This window comes from Schistocerca piceifrons, chromosome X (assembly GCF_021461385.2).
Source record: "Schistocerca piceifrons isolate TAMUIC-IGC-003096 chromosome X, iqSchPice1.1, whole genome shotgun sequence".
Lineage (NCBI taxonomy): Eukaryota > Metazoa > Arthropoda > Insecta > Orthoptera > Acrididae > Schistocerca > Schistocerca piceifrons.
In genome coordinates, this window is record NC_060149.1 from 211155367 (window position 1) to 211175156 (window position 19790).

General features: G+C 39.6%; 1 protein-coding gene across 1 annotated transcript in view; it reads right to left on the minus strand.

Annotated features, from left to right (window-relative positions):
- Positions 1 to 19365, minus strand: part of LOC124721347 (serine/threonine-protein phosphatase 6 catalytic subunit) — a 78191-nt gene extending 58826 nt beyond the window's left edge. The window contains exons 1-4 of the mRNA XM_047246268.1: positions 19192 to 19365; positions 18820 to 18892; positions 18644 to 18739; positions 1608 to 1815 (exon numbers count right to left, since the gene is read on the minus strand). Coding sequence (XP_047102224.1) covers positions 1608 to 1815; positions 18644 to 18739; positions 18820 to 18888 — 373 coding nt within the window. The 5' untranslated portion in view covers positions 18889 to 18892; positions 19192 to 19365. The remainder of the gene's footprint in view (positions 1 to 1607; positions 1816 to 18643; positions 18740 to 18819; positions 18893 to 19191) is intronic.
- Positions 19366 to 19790: the final 425 nt, after the last annotated feature.

Genomic DNA, 19790 nt, shown 5'->3' on the forward strand with positions numbered 1-19790 from the left:
GGGAATCCCCAGAGAGAAGAAGCTGTTCTTTTTGTGAAACAATGTTGAGGAAATTTAGAGAACTGCCATTTGAGACAAACTGCACAAACGAGTCAACTGTCACCAATATACAAGTTGCATGACAATGAGGAGGAGACAATATGGGCTCGTACAGAACCATATAGACAGTCATTTTTCCGCTTTGCTGAATTTGCAAGTGACACAGGAAAGGGAATGAGTAGCAGAAGCTGCAGATACCATCTGGCACACATTGTATGGCAACTGCAGTATTCATTTGAGATCTCTCACTATGATGTGCATATGCCACTTGGTTTCAGAATATACTACATTTTATCAGTGGTTAAATTCAAGTCATTCACATGATTGTGCTCTGTCTCTTAATATTGTCAACTCACAAATGAAAAAAAGATTATACTGATTCATACTTTGCCCTCTACTGTGTTTCTGAAATGTGTATAAATCCAGTATACCATATCTGTTCTGATTGATTAAAATTTGAGTTATAACATGAATATACTTACACCTACACTCTGAAAGCCACTTCCACCTCACGGTGTGTGTGGAAGAGTAATTGATTACCACTGCCAATTCCATACCCATGTTCCAGTAGCAAAAGGTGTGCCGCTAGACAGGAATTCATCTGAGTTCAAGTCCATTAATTTTACTTTCGTGGTCTTTTCCACAATATATACGTAGCAGGAAGAAAAATATTGCTTGATTCTTGCATGGAAGTATGCGCACATAATTTTTGACAGTAAACAACACTGTGATGCACAATGCTTTCCTTTTTTAAGTCTACCACTCAAGTTGGACGAGTATCTCTGGGACAATTTTGCACATATTACACAAGCCTTCTCTATTTCTTCTGCATTTGTTACTGTAAGATAAAAGATGAAAACACTGACACATTCCTTATCCTAGCAGCTCTACTGGTGTTGGTATCAATTGACTCTTAATCAAATAAGTAAATAATCAAAATGACAAGTTTTTAGAGTTGGTCTGGCTTATACAGGAAAACGGCTCAGTATAAAATGCATCAACTTCCTCATAATTAATACCAAACAGCGTCTATTAACATGTCATAAAATGTCCATGTCTTATGTATAATGCTCCACGTAGTTTCATGGATGGACAAACCTCCCTTGTTCAGCCAAAACTGGCACTGGGCCTGTTACATCCTGACTTCACTCTTAATGTCTTCAGTGAATTTTATTAAGCACTGAACTGGCTGTAATCGAAACTTTCTAGTTCTCAGTAAGTGCTTTACTCACCCTCTCGATTTTCCAGGTTTGACATACAATGTAAACAAAATCTGCTGACATCCTAACTATTAAATATTTTACTGTTACTGCAATCTTGCTGGCAAGGTAATATTAGTACAATATTCATAATAGTATCCACAAAGAGAAGAAATTCAAGATTTTTCTAATATACTGCATTTAAATGTATCCTACATGAAAGGTACCTTAAAAAATTAGATGAAAAGTAAAATATTTTAGATAAAAGCTCTTCTTTTCCAATGTGTTAGTTAATTTAAGTGTTAAGAAGCCAACTGGCATATTCAATAAAATTATATTCCTTGTAGAATTTAGAGAGAGATCACGTACCATAAAAACCATATACTTGGGTGATCTGCCTCGACTCATGATTACCTCTCAGCAAAGTAATACGGTCTGGCCATTTTGCTTTTAAAGTGAGAAGTCTTGTGAAAGTTTCTAAACTGTAGTAGCCTCGATCCACGAAGTCTCCCATGAAAATATAATTAGTCTCTGGAACAGGTCCTCCATTTCGGAAAAGTTCTTCTAAGTCATAAAACTGAAATAGAAAAAAAATGGGTAACACCAGTTCCAAGACAGTGGCCTACAGAATGTCAGACGTAATTACCAATGACTCAGCAGCAGCAGCAAGCATAAGACACAAATTGATGAATTTAACAATAGGTCTTCTGTTGTAACCAAGCAAAATACTGATAGCTAAAATAACAGCTCATAATATATTATCTCTACTTCTCATAAAATTCACTAATTTTTTTTTTCTTTTTGAACTAAGAAAGTACAGATATTCCATGAACTGGATGTATAATATATCAAGGTAACAACTAAAGCATGTCAAAGGAAAAATTATCATTTGTTTGTATGTTCAAAGTACAGGAAAGAACTGCACTTAATAGATTTCACAATAGAGACACAATGCTACTTAAATTACTGATTTGTGTAAACTATGAAGATTTAAAACAAAGTAAATTTGGTTTTTGTGAAAGCAATTTATTTGAAAATGTAACAGCTCACTTTTGCACTCTAGGAAATATAGAGATTAAATCTGATACATCAGAGAGAGAGAGAGAGAGAGAGAGAGAGAGAGAGAGAGAGAGAGAGAGAGAGAGAGCTTCTGGGCTACAAGTCATTAACTTGACGCACTTTGCACGCACTTTGCACATTTTTGTTCTATGTTCTGAGGTGCAACATTACAGATTTTTCTTGTACAGTTCAAGAAACATTACTTAATAAAAATTAGAATTCTTTGAGCACTTCAAATTTATATGGCCATACAATACAATTCACTTTTTGATAAAATGTGTTAACAGCCCAAGTTTGAAGTGACAGAGAGAAATATAATACTGGAAGGAAAGTTGTCACTTAGTATTGTTCCAGTACACCCCATATTCTTTAAAGAATCTAACTCCCACATAAACACCTTCAAACTTCCGATTACTTCACAAATAAGTTAATGTGTTAAATGTTTGACATTACACGTACGTGTGTGTGTGTGTGTGTGTGTGTGTGTGTGTGTGTGTGTGTGTGTGTGTGTGGTGGTGGTGGTGGTGGTGGTGGGGGGAAGAAGGTTTGATGATATGTGTGAATGTTGTTGGAAGTCACTAAGTGTGCTCTTCATTTCACATACTGGATGTATATAGTTTGGGTATTTGCCCATGGCGATTTACGTTGTCTCAAGACATATGCACAGTTTTAACAGTAATACTATCATTACTGTCTTTAACCATTCATATAACATTATACCTCTTAATGAGTAGGTAATGTCAGGATGTTATGTTTTTGAATTCGATCACTTTTTATATTAAATGTAGAAACACAAATTTTTGTTGCCCCTGGAATCCATTAGATAGGCAACATGCAACTGGGTCTTGGTTTTGTGCCCCAGAATAGTCACTTAGTAATACAGTTACTGTGTAGTGTCACCGGTATTTTTCAGTATGGCTGCATAAAAGCCACAGCCGCAGCTCATGCAAGAGACTGTAGAAGCCAATAAGAGCAGATCTGCCTCCAAACACAATTACAGCAGTGGCTACCTGCTGATATGGCAAGTACTGGGTCCAAGGCACTGGGACGATTACCCTATGTTGCAGCCGAGCAGAGGCACCTCAGGCGTAATAGCATTGACGCAGAAGAAAGGCAGAGCCATTGCTGCATGGGCAACCTGGTTGCTTCAAGCCTAACAGATTGTTTTTTGTAGCTTGTTAGGACATTAACCAATGTTGTAGCAGAACAAGGACAGACCAAGCCCACATTAATATGGATAATTTTTAGTCACAGGGATCGCAGTCTGGCAGCCACCAGTCTACTGTAAGTATGGGGCTGTGCAACCATTCGGCCACAACTGCTTCCCGCCTGGGTTCATGTGAGCAGACACTGAAGCTGCTATGAGCCATCTTGTCCATGCCAGATCCATGGTGTGATTAGATGCACCTCAATGTGCGTTGTCCGATGCATCCAGGCAATCATTAGTCTGCAATGTGGGCAAAATCTTTGTCGCTCAGTGTTGGGGTTAGCGTCCTTTCAGAACTGCTGCTGTCATTACCTGCCGCTACATGCTATCAGGCCACTAGCTGATGGCTGTGGCTATCCACAGGCCATGCACATCTGACACCCTGAGGATGACTTCTCAGAGCACCATAATGACTGATATAGTTTATCGAGTAATAAATGAATGTTCTAACAATGATGTTTCCATGCTGATACACTGGACAACTTCTAGGCACCCATGCACCACGGTGCTTCTACCCCACGCAGGGTGGTGACTACTGGTTTCCTTACACTTACAATTTAGTTCCACCAACCACCGTTGTGACCATCCACCCTGGCCATTACAACTCAATCCATATAAAGGGAAGTAAATTGTAAATGTCAGTGCAAGTATGTTAACAAGTACATGAAAGGTTTCTTTCCACAATTTCTTCCATATCATATGAAATTCTTAAAGAAAAATAAGTAATCTAATGTCTAAAGGCAGGTATGCAGCAGTCTATAACTTTCAGAAATGTTGCCAATTGTAGAAGTTCTCTATTTAAACTACCATCTACATGAAGTGCATAAATTTTTTACTGTGTTGCAACTTAACATGTAATACAGAAATTTGGGTTTTAGACCTATGTCAAAATCATAACAGTGTATTTATATGAAATTATCAGAAAGATATATTGCATACTTTCAGTTTCCCACAACACCAAAGATTTAGGTGTGCTAAAACTATACAATCACAGGTCTGTAAGGCAGGAGACACTGACAATAGTAACGAAGAATATGTAACACTGACAACATTTGTCAACAACCCACAAATAAATATGGCTTAACTTAAATGATAAGACACAAAAAATAAGGAGTTAAGATGTCTGCAGGATGTGCAGGATGTAACACATTGCCGAAATTATAATTGGAGTGAACAGAATTGAACAAAGTAATATATGGACTACTTAACGTTCGGCCAGGTTACAGTTTTCATTTTTTGACACTAACACTTCCGGAGGTCAATAACAGTGGGGGGGGGGGGGGGGGGGGGGGGAGGGGGGAGGGGGGGAGGAAGTGTGTGAAAAATGAAATCAGTACTGCCACCCAGAAAGTTTTATATTAATAAAAAACCTAAGAAATCACACAAAAAACCCATAAATTATTAAAAATAGAAAAGATTTCTACAAGAAAGTTCTAGATCTGAAATTTTAAATTACTGTGGAAAATCATTAAAAAAGTGATGTTTCAGACTACTTTCTGAAGAATTACTGAATACTGAACCTCTGATCTACATGGATTTCTGTCTCACTTACTCAATAAATGTATTTTTCTTAAAAGTTAATTTCAACAGCGAGTCAATCTTTTCTGCAGTGTCAGAGTGGCTTCTCAATGCCACAATAAAGTCAAACTAACTGAAATACGCAAAGTAAACCAGTTCATTTAGGTAACTGCATTTCACGTGTACTATGCTTCCAATACAGCAGTTCTACACTCCTGGAAATTGAAATAAGAACACCGTGAATTCATTGTCCCAGGAAGGGGAAACTTTATTGACACATTCCTGGGGTCAGAAACATCACATGATCACACTGACAGAACCACAGGCACATAGACACAGGCAACAGAGCATGCACAATGTCGGCACTAGTACAGTGTATATCCACCTTTCGCAGCAATGCAGGCTGCTATTCTCCCATGGAGACGATCGTAGAGATGCTGGATGTAGTCCTGTGGAACGGCTTGCCATGCCATTTCCACCTGGCGCCTCAGTTGGACCAGCGTTCGTGCTGGACATGCAGACCGCGTGAGACGACGATTCATCCAGTCCCAAACATGCTCAATGGGGGACAGATCCGGAGATCTTGCTGGCCAGGGTAGTTGACTTACACCTTCTAGAGCACGTTGGGTGGCACGGGATACATGCGGACGTGCATTGTCCTGTTGGAACAGCAAGTTCCCTTGCCGGTCTAGGAATGGTAGAACGATGGGTTCGATGACGGTTTGGATGTACCGTGCACTATTCAGTGTCCCCTCGACGATCACCAGTGGTGTACGGCCAGTGTAGGAGATCGCTCCCCACACCATGATGCCGGGTGTTGGCCCTGCGTGCCTCGGTCGTATGCAGTCCTGATTGTGGCGCTCACCTGCATGGCGCCAAACACGCATATGACCATCATTGGCACCAAGGCAGAAGCGACTCTCATCGCTGAAGACGACACGTCTCCATTCGTCCCTCCATTCACGCCTGTCGCGACACCACTGGAGGCGGGCTGCACGATGTTGGGGCGTGAGCGGAAGACGGCCTAACGGTGTGCGGGACCGTAGCCCAGCTTCATGGAGACGGTTGCGAATGGTCCTCGCCGATACCCCAGGAGCAACAGTGTCCCTAATTTGCTGGGAAGTGGCGGTGCGGTCCCCTACGGCACTGCGTAGGATCCTACGGTCTTGGCGTGCATCCGTGCGTCGCTGCGGTCCGGTCCCAGGTCGACGGGCACGTGCACCTTCCGGCGACCACTGGCGACAACATCGATGTACTGTGGAGACCTCACGCCCCACATGTTGAGCAATTCGGCGGTACGTCCACCCGGCCTCCCGCATGCCCACTATACGCCCTCGCTCAAAGTCCGTCAACTGCACATACGGTTCACGTCCACGCTGTCGCGGCATGCTACCAGTGTTAAAGACTGCGATGGAGCTCCGTATGCCACGGCAAACTGGCTGACACTGACGGCGGCGGTGCACAAATGCTGCGCAGCTAGCGCCATTCGACGGCCAACACCGCGGTGCCTGGTGTGTCCGCTGTGCCGTGCGTGTGATCATTGCTTGTACAGCCCTCTCGCAGTGTCCGGAGCAAGTATGGTGGGTCTGACACACCGGTGTCAATGTGTTCTTTTTTCCATTTCCAGGAGTGTATTAACTCAAGATGGTTAGGGTCCAAGACCGAAGAGCAATGCTCAAGATTGGTTTAAATGACTGTTTTGTAAGAAACTTCTTTCATGGATGAGTTGCATTTCATTTAGGTTCTCCTTATGAATCTGTCTGGTACAGGCTTTTCCTATTATTTATTTTATGTGGTCATTCCACTGAAGGTCGCTCTTGATGGTTACTCCTCTATATTTTACAGTAGTTACTGTTTTGAGCAATTCGTTATTAATAGCATAACTGTACAGTAGTAGATTTCTCCTCCTATGTATGTGCAATACATTACATTTATTTATGTCCAGGGTCAACTGCCCTTGCACCATTTATCAACCCTCTGTAGGTCTTCCTGAAAACTGCTGGTGTCTACTGGACCTGCTACCTTCTTATAGAAAATTGCATCCTCTGTAAGGTCTTATAGTGCTTCTGATGTTACCTACTCCTTCCCAGGGGACACTGCCGTATCGAAAGTACCTACACTGCCAGGTGGGAGGGTTTGTGTGCTTTGATGAAGTCAAGAGCTGTGTCAGCGGTAGTGTAGCTACTGGCAAGGTCACCCAAGCCGAAGTGGTCTTAACAAAGGAGCCAGACAAAGTGTGACCCACAGCGTAGGGCAGGGAGGGCTCCACAGGCATAGTGAAGCCAGATTCCCTAAAGGAGTAAACCTCATACAAATCCTGGTCCTCCAAGTTGGGGGTTGGGAAGGCAGCTAACAACCCCTTCCTGCAAAAAAATTCTTGTTCAGAAATCTCGGAGTAAGTCAGATGGATTTATGGGCGATGACATGGCACTGTTAAAGGCAAACGAAAATGAAAAAATGATGTGTTTATTGCAAACTGGAACGGACAATCGCTGTACAGGATGGGGGCCCTGAGGTCACTGCTAGATCAACTCGATAAAACCAAAGCAGGTATAATTGCCCTACAGGAAATATGATGGACTGGACATCGAGTGCTTGATATGGGAAGCTGGATAATTTTCTACCATGATTCAGAGAGCCACCATGAATTTGGTGCAGGGTTTGTGTTAAGACAAAAATTTAAACATCTACTGAGTGGATTCACTGGAATAACATCTAGGATCTCACATATATGAGATTGAAGGCCCGATTCTCAAACTACTCATTGATCAATGTATATGCACCTACAGACGTATCAGATGACCAGGATAAAGACACCTTCTTTGAGAACCTCGAGAGAACTTGTGACAGATGCCCTGTGTATGACACTAAAATAATTATTGGAGACCTCAATGCACAGACTGGTAAAGAACAACATTACCTCCCTGCAAACAGAAAAGCACAGCTTCCGTGAGTGCACAAATGACAATGGCCACAGAGTCATTTAGTTTGCACTGTCACGTAACATGGCTGTAAGTAGCACTATGTTCCCACACAAAAGGGTTCATAAAGGAACACGGTTTAGCCCTGATCAGTGTACCTTCAACCAAACTGATCATGTAATTATTGATGGCAGGCACTCCTCAAATTTACTAGATGTAAAAACTTACAGAGAAGTTAAAGTAGATTCAGACCACTACCTCGTAATTGCAAAACTAAGAGCTTGAATATACAATGCAAGAAAAGTCAAAGGAACATCTCAAAGTAAGTATATGGTATCAAAGTTAAAAAATGAAGACATCTCTAAAGCATACACTGAGAAGGTTGCTGAGAATCTTGCACTATACACCCCTAGTGTAAGTGATAACCTGGATCAGAAATGGAATGCTTGCAGGGATGCAGTCATTAAGGCAGCAGAAGTAGTGCTAGGGAATAAAGGAAAACAACTGAGGAATTCCTGGTTTGATGAAGAATATAAGAGAATAAGTCAGGAGAAAAATCTGGCATACAGGAAAATGCTTGAGAAATCATATACTCATTTAGCAGTAAGAAATCAGCACGATAAAAGGAAAGAAGAGAAGAAACTGCATCAGAGAAAGAAAAGGGAATGGGAAAGAAAACAGATTGAAGAACTGGAGACAAGTGAAAAAACAAATGATGTTAGAAAATTTTATCAGAAAATTAATAGTGAAAGAAGAGAATTTAAGCCGTGCATCAACCTATGTAAAAAGTAAAAATGGGACACTACTAACTGATGATCAAGGGGTATTTGAGCATTGGGTAGAGTATTTCAGTGAACTACTGGATGCTTCAGAGTCCCCTATTGAAGATATCTCAGTCGCTCCAGAAGATGATGCCATAGTACCTCCCCCTTCCCAAGGAGAAGTGAACAAAGCAATTGCCTGATTGAAGAACAATAAAGCACCAGGGACTGACAATATAACATCTGAAACATCGAAAGCTGGAGGCATTTAGCTAAACTGTAGGATCTGCAAGATTGAGTGCCTCATCTGAGGAAAGGAAGAGTTACCAGCCAGAAGACTGGAATGTAGGGATAGTGTGTCTGGTGCATAAGAAAGGGGATCTATTTGAATGCAGCAACTACAGAGGCATAACACTTTTAAATATTATAGATAAAGTACTATCAAATATCCTGTTTAGTAGACTTTCACCTATAGCAGAAGATATTTTTGGAAGCTATCAATGTGGGTTCAAACCAGGAAAGTCAACTGGAAACCAGGTATTTACTCTCTGACAAATAGCAGAAAGATCAATGAATTCAATGTTGGTGTGCACCATCTTTTCATTAACTTTAAATCTGCATACGACACAATAAACTGAACCAAACTTTATGAGGTAATGTGGGAATTTCGAGTGCCTGGAAAATTTGTGCATTTAATAGAGTTTCCCTAAAGTATCCCCAGTGTGCCGTGTGAATTCAGTGAAGGCTATCACCTTGGTTTCCCACTGGAACTGGGCTAAGACAAGGAGATGGGCTTTCCTGCCTACTTTTCAACCTGGCACTTGAAAAAGTGGTATGCGAATCGGGTATTTAGACAAGAGAAACTATCTACTATAAGTCTGCACAATTGCTGGGATATGCAGATGACTTGGATTTAATAAACAGAACACTTAGGGATCTACAAAGTGCATTTTCAGCTCTAAAACTGAGTGCAGAGAAGATGGGCCTGAGAATTAATGAAGGAAAGATGAAGTATAAGTATAATGGTACTAACCAACCCTTAAAACGCACAATAACCTTTGATGGAATGACATTTGAGCAAGTGGAATGTTTCACCTACCTGGGCTCATAGACAGAAGCAAACTGAAATTATGGCTCACATAAGTGCTTATAACTGATGCTGCTTTGGAATGTCGCAACATTTTAAATCCAAGCTTATTTCATGATGGACTAAGTGCCGACTTTACAAAATGCTGATACACCCAGTACTTACTTATGGCTCAGAAACATGGACAATTACGAAGCAGGGTGAAAAACTGAGATCACATGAAAAAGTATACTGAGGAGGATTTTTGGACCCGTATATGAAAATGGGACCTAGAGATGATGAAGAAATGACGAACTTTATGAGTGCTATAAGGAGGATGATGTGGTAAAGTTCATAAATCTGTGTAGACTGAGATGGGCTGGACATATAATGCGACTTGATGAGACAGATCCCGCAAGGAAAGCCTGCTGCTGTGAACCTGGAGGAAGAAGAGCAAGAGGATGACCTACGTTGAGATGGAGCGATGAGGTTGGAGAGGATGCTACCCGAATGGTTGCCGTAACTGGAGGTCCATGGTGAAGTCCAGAGAGGAATGGCACAAAATCATTGAGGAGGTCAAGTCTCATCCCGGGATGTAGTGCCAATGGTGGTGGTGGTGGTGGTGGTGGTGGTGGTGGTGGTAGTGGTAGTAGTAGTAGTAGTAGTAGTAGAAGATGTTACCTACTAGATCATTTAAAAATGGAATACATTAAATGTATTCTCATTTGTGAATGTGAACAACCATCAGCTGTAGAATAGAAAGACAATGAAAAATTTATGCCGGACTGGCACTCGAACCTGGATTTCTCACTTACCACGAGTGGTCATCTTACCATTAGCCTATCCCAACCACATGTCTACAGGAACATACATAATGAATGTATGACTGCTGGGTGTAGACACATGGTTGAGAATATGAAAGTTTGGGTCTGGCTATGAGTCATGCTCAGATAGCCTAATGGTAAAGCCACCACTTGCAATAAGCAGGAAATCTGGGTTCGAGTCCCAGCCTGGCACAAATTTTTACTGTTGTCAATCTATTATACAGCTGACAGTCGTTAATACTCACAAATGTGAATACATTTCATGTATTTCATAACAGCTGTAATCAGCACAGTGACTATTCCCTTGGGCAGGCGCACATGTCTGAAGGCACATTGCATTGTACTACTGACTAACAAAGACAATGCAATATCATATTTATAAATGCTGTGAATGATAATGGTCCCATCACACTTCCTTGGAGTACCCCTGCAATGACCTTTAAGTCTCCCAGTTTTGTTCCATTAAGAACAACTTGTCAAGTTCTATCTCTTCAAACCAAACTTCAAATGACAGACCCCCCCCCCCCCCCGTGCCACCCCCTCCCCTCTTACATGAAAGGCAGCAAGGATCATTACTCTTTCAGAACAAATGCCACATGATGGTGTTATGGGCATGTGACATTCTAAGGGAGGTATATAAGCAAAGCACATACGAATGGGAATCATTATAGTTGAGCACTTGGAAACTAGCATTTTGAAAATGGCAAAGCTGGTCAACTGTTTGCACAATACAATTGTGATCACTGATGGGAAGAGGTTTAAGAACACTTGAAACCATGAATAGGCAACAAGGTGTGGGACATTCACGCCTCATCACACAACATGGAGGTCAGAGGCTTGCCTGTTCTGTAAAGGAGAATAAGCAATGATCCTTAGGAGATCTGATAAAGTACAATGTTGATGTGGGCACATGTATTTCACTGTTCAGCACTCATTGCTGAACATTGGGCTCCGCAGCAAATATCCTCCTTTTCCCATGTCGACCCAACGAGATCATCAATTAAAATTGCAGCGGCCGTGAGGATCATCGAGACTGAACCATAAATGACTGGAAACATGTTGCTTGGCCGTATGACTGACATTTCTTGTTACACAAAGTCATAGGTCATGTCCAGATATGCTGGCTTCCAGCTGAATGGCTGCTTGAAACGTGCACCGTGTCACAGGGGCAAGCCAGTGGGACAGTACAAGACTAGAATCACACCACAATGGTTTGAGGAGCATGATAGTGCACTGACATTGATTTATTGGTCACCACATTTGCTTTATCTGAACTTGATGGAACAGATCTAGGATGCTAGCTCCCCACCCACTAAATGCCATACCATAATGTACGAGAACTGCGTGGTCTGTGCATAGACAACTGGTGCCACATACCTCCTGGAAACTATGAAGGAGTTGTTGAATCCATGGCAAACAAAGTTGCTGCTCCACTGCATTGCCACGGCAAACCAACACACCATTAAGAAAGTGATAAGATAATGGCTCATCAGTTGTGTGTGTGTGTGTGTGTGTGTGTGTGTGTGTGTGTGTGTGTGTGTGTGTGTGAGAGAGAGAGAGAGAGAGAGAGAGAGAGAGAGAGAGAGAGAGAGAGATGGAAGATCTGCTGTTCTGCAAAGCTAGCAAGCTTATTTTAGCCAGAGTCCAGACAATAAGGATATTGACCGTGAGTCTGATGCAGGTAAATGGTGCCATTTTCCCCTTTTGTCAACAATGGACAAAAATGCAACATTATTTTCCTGAATATGCTCAGAAACCATCAAAAACATAAATCAAGTAAACTGGTGTGGGGATTTGTACCTTGATTCTAACAAATACAATAATTTTCCTGTGTTACTAATATTAGCTTTCAATAAATTTGCACCCAATAATTTCCTTTTTTTTGAAGCTCTCACATCTGATGTACTGATCACTGGCATCTCATCACTGTTTTTTATATTTGTTTTTTATCTGAACTTCAGCTGCCGGTACACTAACTTCAAATTCCTCTACTGTGCCTCTTGTGTTTGCCAAGCCTGAATGTGGAATGACTTCCCTCTTCCCAATACCTGTGACACTTCCCCTTTGTTTCTTTCTTATTTACTGTCAATTCTTTTGCTGACGAAGGAACTGTAACACTGGCACAATACCAATAGTGTCCATTTAACCTGATTGGCTAGCTCTAGTCATTCCAGTTTCAGCAACTGGTAAGAATTTGTTTCTCTTTTCTCTCTGTGTATGCATCAACAATAAAAGCAAAACAAGAAAATTTAACTGAATTAAATTATAATTAAATGATGTACAGGGAATTAAATTAGGAAATGAGAAACCAAAAGTAGTCAATGAGTTCTGGTACCAAAATAACTGATTATGGCTGAAGTACATGGAAATAAATGTAGGCTGACAACAGCAAGAAATGCATTTCTGAGAAAGAAAATTTTTTAACACTGAATATAAGTTTAAGTGATAATAAGTCTTTTCTGGTGGTATTTATGAAGAGTGGAACCAGGTACAAAAGTGTAACTTGGAAGACAGACAGTTTGCATGAGAGAATAACAGCTTTTGAGATGTGGCAGTACAGAAGAACAGTGATAATTATATGTATAGATTGTGTAACTAATGAGGAGCTACTAAATCACAATTTGAGGAAAGACCAAATTTATGGAGCAATTTCACTAAAAGAAGAAGTCAGTTGACAGGGTACAGACTGAAGCATTTGAAATTGTCAGTTTGGTAATGAACTCAAGTGCAGAGGGTAAATATTGTAGAGGGAGACCAAGACTTCAATACATAAGAAAGTTCAAATGGATCTTGTTTGCCGTAGTTATGCAGAAATGAATAGACTTACATAGGCTAGACCAGTGTGGACAGCACCTCAAATTGGTCTTTGGGCTGAAGAAAACACCACACACAGCCACACGGTTAAATATAACACCACCTTGCCATGCAGAGAAGCAATGTCAGAGGTGTAGACTGCCCATAGAGGTATCCCCCTCCTGTCCATCAAAGTAGCCCAAACAGATGTAGACTTATCTGTCTCACCACAGCACCAAGTGAAGCTGGACTTCCGTTTGTAAAGAATGAAATGATCATATTGGATTACTGACTGGAAGACCCTGCCTGGGACTGTGTGATTGCCAGGTGCAAGTGTTCACTTGACACCATTTCAGTGACTTGCACACTGATGGAGACGATACGAGATGAAACATTTAGGACAACACAAACATCTAGTCCTCAAGCAAAGAAAATCTGCAGGGATTGCACCTGGAAGCTCTCTGCCTAGAGCCAGTAGTACTAACAATTAGAACATGAACTGCAAACTACTACTATCTAAACAACCTCCATCACTGTCACTGATATTTATTTCCCCATCATAAACTGCAGGCAGAAAATCAGTATTAATGAGAAAACATTTTTGATAACAAAATCTTTAATAATCACTTCCTGTAAACAACTGACAATTTAGATCAATATTGTATTGATACAGGCAAATGGGCAAATATGCAGTACTTTTTCAAGCTGATGTTCAATGACAATTATTACACATGGAGCTGAAGGAGAAAGGCAAAGATGAATCAATTATTAAATGGCTGAAGAAAAACTTTTAGAGCTTAAAATAGATAAGCCTTCTGAGAAGAAACACATTCAGGATCTTGTACAGCAACTTAGTGGGGCTATATTCACTAAAAAAATCTCCATCACTAATAGACTGAAATGAAGAAAGTTTGTTTCCTTCATCATCTTTCTCTATTATATCCTGTGGTGTATTCTGGAACCACTCAGTGAACAATATTCTTCACCCAGAAAAAGACATTCAGAATAATTTGTGATGCCAGTTCCAGATCTCATGCTGACATTTTTCCTAGCATTTCAGAACTCTGATTCTGCCAACCACAAACATATACATACTCAACACTTTTGAGGATTAATACCATGGATTTATTCAGAACAGATGAAAGCATTCACTCTGTTAATACTAGATGGAGAAACAATCCGCTCATACTCACAATATGGCAATATCACGAAAAGACACACAATAAATGAATTTAATAGAAAATAAATAACCGAAACTGTTGAGATTGTTGTTTACTGTTTAGAAATATTTTCAAGAATAATGACAACAGTACTATACTGTGTATAATATTACATGTATGAACTCACTCTCTTCAATTGTTATTCACTTTTAATTGCTTTCTGTAACTACACGTCTCATAGCTTATTTTAAGAGCCACCTCACAAATTCTGATTCTGGAAGGCCACAGCTGATAAATACTCAAGAAACCTTTTTATTTCTCTGAAGCATCATTTATGTCATCAAATTAATATTCTAATGACCATTTGTGGTCTTTTCAAATGCTTCCCACAGTGTTTTCATACTAAACTTTCCTATGACTGAGTTTGACAAGTTGTGTCAACGTGAAACACACATTTACTCAATACACTATACCTTCAAGACTACTATTTTGCTAGTAGTTTTCTTTGACAGATAAAATTAAGTTGCAGTGCTATCTTTTACAATGTTCCCATGCCTTCTTTATGTCAGAATTAGAACTGTCTACTTGATATGTTCAATAGCCTCTGCTTTGAGAAACTAAAATGCATATCTGCTATTTAAGCTGCCTACACTATGTTCTTCCAAGTATCTGCAATTTTCAGAAAGAAGGCGAAGATTAAGGTTTAAAATCCCATCAATGTGGCCTTTGCAGATGGAGAACTAATTCTGATATGATAAAGACAGGAGAGGATATCAGTTATATGTCTTTCACTGTGACTAGCACAGTATTTGCCTTAATTTAGGGAAACCATGAACAACTTAAAACTTAATGGCTGGCTGAAAAACTAGAAATAATGAACCTATTGGTCTCACCTGTCTGCTTTGACCCATGAGCTGATTACAGTGGCAGACAAAAACTACCAACCAAAATCAAATTTCTGTAAAACCTGTGCCTTACCAAAGAATAACAGCTATTTTCATGACATCACATTCATTGGATTTGCCAATCACAAACTGTCATCTTGCAACCTAACCTAGACCTCATGTTACACTACAGATCAGTCTGTCAGAACAGCCTGCTTTCCAAAAAATAATATATGAACAAAATGAATACTGTCTGTGCTCTATCTCTGTTTGCATACACATGCCACACCTTCACTAGTTCATGGGTCTAAGACAATATTCGGTACTGGGTTTTTCAAATAAGATTGAGATTTTAATGTTCAGTTTCATGAATGTGACTTCAGTGCCTTAACCACTGTACCACGTTGATCAGTACAATCTTAGAAGAATGCCACAAGTGAGTAAGTAATTACTTTTACTTGCACATGTACCTGGCCTCCTTTCAGTTTTAATATCAGCCAGTACTAAGACCTGGTACTTGTGGCCTGCAGAAGTCAATTAATGCTACTTTTTGAAGCATGTTGTAAATGGTGAGGTGCTTATGAGACTAATATTTACCTAAAAACTGCTACTTGCTGAATTCTGTTGGAAAGCTCGCAATTTTATAGCATCTCAAATTGAGATGTATGCGCAGGGGAGGAGGAGCATGGATGAAAGAATCAATCTCCTCCCCCCTTCTCCATTATCTTAAGAAACTTATACTGACATCCACAAACAGTACTAAAGTTAACCTCATCTAACAAAATGAGACTGATATGCTTTCACATATGCTGTGATAACATCTGCAGAAATGGTAGGGAACTGTTTCTCCCTGTTGTTATATTTACATCATTAAGCACTTTCAAACATTGATTCATTGAGTGAATGTTTTACTCTGCAGCTAAGTGCAATGATATAAAACTTCCTGGCAGATTAAAAGTGTGCAGTGTGTGCCAGACCAGGACTCAAAGCTGGAGCTTTAGCCATTCACAGACAAGTGCTCCACCAACCAAGCTACCCAAGCACAATTCACAACTCTGCCAGGAAGTGTTATATCAATGCACACTCCACTGAACAGTAAAAAATTCATTCTGGAAACATCCCCCAGGCTGTGGCTAACCCATGTTTCCACAATATTTTTTGTTACAGCAGTACTACTGCAAGAGGATTTCAGTTAAGTTTTGAAAGTAGAAGATGAAGTACTTGTGGACGTAAAACTGTGTGCTTTGGTAGCTCAGTCAACAGAAGACTTGGCGGTGAAAGGCAGAGGACCTGGTTCTGAGTCCCAGTCTGGCACACAGTTTTAATCTGCCAGGAAGTTTCATCGATTCACTGTTTCAGCACGTCGCTTTTCCATTAAAAATGGTTGGAAATAAGAGATTATGTTCTTCTACACATTTGTACTAAACAACAAATACTGCTTTCCAAAGAGCCATTTCCAATACTTGAGTAACTTAATCAAGAGATCATGAATCTGGCCAACATCCGAACTCCCATAACGCTGAAAATTTCTAGGTAACACACATTGTAAAAGATGTTGTAATGTTTGCAGCTAATTACATTTTCCATTGTGCATGTTCAAAATACATTTTTATAAATTATCAGCTGGGATGCATATTTAAATGTTACTAGCGTTTAATATACCTTACACCTACAAAATCATTAGTTAACAATTACACCTAATACAGGAGAGTTGATACTGCAACTTGTTGGCCATTTACTAACATGCAAATGACTACTTATTTCGACTAAAGAACTCATTTACATTGAAAAAAAAAAAGAGGTTCAAGGAGATACTACTTTAATGAGATTTTCAAAATACTGCTGCTGTCATCAAGATCTTGAATAGATTACAAGTGTTTACTTCACTGTTGCCAAGGTGCACTTTGTAGAGGACAAGTAACACCATCATTATATATGTTCCAAAATCGGACAGGTTTAACAATTACCTGAAGAAATAAGTGTTCTGAGAACAATTTGTTAGCATTTCTATTAACTGCTTAAATAGACTCCTCCACCAGGTTTAACAGGAATAGATCCCACACATCATTCTACAGCATTTACTTTTTCACATGAGTACTTTTTTCTGAAATGGTTAGCCATAACAAAAGACATCAGAGTCCATAAATACAATATAGGAACTACTGCAACACTTTCAGTGTCACTAACTGTGAAACCATAATTTTACATTATGACAGTTACCTTACAAGAGTGATGAAAATGTCAAACTTTCTACCCACTTTATTAATTTTAGTCAGTGTACTTCTAACAGATATAAAGGGATTCAGTATTAGCTGCACTAAGTGAAAAACTCCAAATAATATTATTAACCCAACAGTTGTGTTACAGTCAGTCAGTGCAGTACAATATTAATACCACAAAAAAAAATTACCCTAGTATTACCTACTGATACATTAGTCTCCCCTGAGCATGGAAGCTTAATGAAGTCATGTCAAATGCTTCCAATACTAAGAGTCTTCTACAACATCATGTATATTAATATAACAGCAGGTTATAGAGAAAAGCAAACTGATGCCCTATAAAGTAAGAAGAGTAATTATTCTGGCAGATGAACTCACTGAATCAACACACATATTAGTAATTATCACTATGGTAATGCGCTATGCTTCTGCAGTACCAAAACACATCACACTGGAGCTGTCAATAATAAGGCATGAAGGAAGGAAGGGATTTGAATTTAATGTAAACAAACCCAAATTTCGGCTAAAATGTGCTATTGGACTCTGAACCCCTCCCTGAAATCTAAGTAGTGAAGACAAACTAATCTGTAGCGTAACTGCCTAGCTCAGACTGGAAGATGATAATTTGGTACAGAGTTGGCGAAACCAACAAATGTGGGTACATCAAATAATTTGCGGCGAGGCCTCTGCCGTGGCCTAATGTTTACGTTAGTGCCACATACACACACACTTTCCTATATTTAACCCATTTTTCCATCACCATAACTAAAACTGCAAGAGAAATGCAGAAAAAAACCTAATGTACAAGGCTTGGATGAATATTTTCATGCGTATTATTTAAGTATATCGAACATCAACTATGAAAAATGTAATCTGGTGTCCGCTACGTAGCTTAAATTTCAATACAGGCGCAAAACAAGTCAAACTATTATGTGCGGAAAGCTATACGACACAGATTGTACCATTCGAATTTGTACTGTCATTAGAACTTACCTGCCCATGTATATCCCCGCATACCGTAACTGGCGTTGATACTGGTTGAATATTTGACTCTTCTAACAGAATATCGCAGACCATATCACATAGTTTCTGCAGAAAACATGAAATTAATTTTACAGTAACTGCTACTTGCATAGCTTCATCAGAATCTCTTTAACAAGAACTGCTACCTTCAGATCATTCTCGGGAAGATACTTGCACTCCTTGGCGATTTCAATCCACATATCTACATCAGTCATATTGCTAAGAGAGAATCACAATCATTAAATGCAAATATCTGTTTTATGTGGTCAATAAGTAACTAAATCCCCGTTATCTCTGTAACGCTGCAACTGTTTTAAGATGTTTTAAACCCAAGGATGTTCACGGACTGTATTGTTTACTCCGTGTTACGATAAGGCCGTGATCTACTACAGTCTAACTTTGTAATAAACATTAAGAAATCTGGGCGGCATGGCATATCATATCAACTTATTCTTGAATTTCATACGTCATACACACACATTCGAATAGTAAATAGTAAGACAAGACTGGTTATTTACGATTGTGGAAATGTTCGAGCTGCAGAACTCTCAGTTTGCTTAAGTCACGAAAATTACGTCTATCAATTTCCATATTTAGGGAGAGATATTTTTTCCATTAATCTAACACGAACGTGAAATATCAATCTCACATAACCACAGCAAACATCGTTCCTAAAACCTCGACTAGTAGACGTCTCGCGCAACAGCGATATGAAGGTACAATCGACGTAAACTTTACGCGAATGCCAGCAGACGCAAATATTAATTTAATTGTCAACAATAAAAACACAGTAAATGTTTATTTCAATATTACTGGAAATTATATAAATCAGTTCTTTGGGTGAGATATTAATAAATTTGCAACAATTAAGTTCTGTTGTCGCAAAGAATTTATTTTATTTATTTATTGAAGGAGCATTTCACAATGACATAGGATTTCCCGTCTTAATGCAATGATAACAGATATCTTGAAATATACATGTACAGAATATAGAAGTAAATTTTTACAAATATAAGACAGGTGCTCGGCTGTGGCCTTGCTGAACGAACCATCCCGGCATTTGCTTGAAGTAATTTAGGAAAGCCACGGAAAACGTGAACCACGATGGCAAGACAGA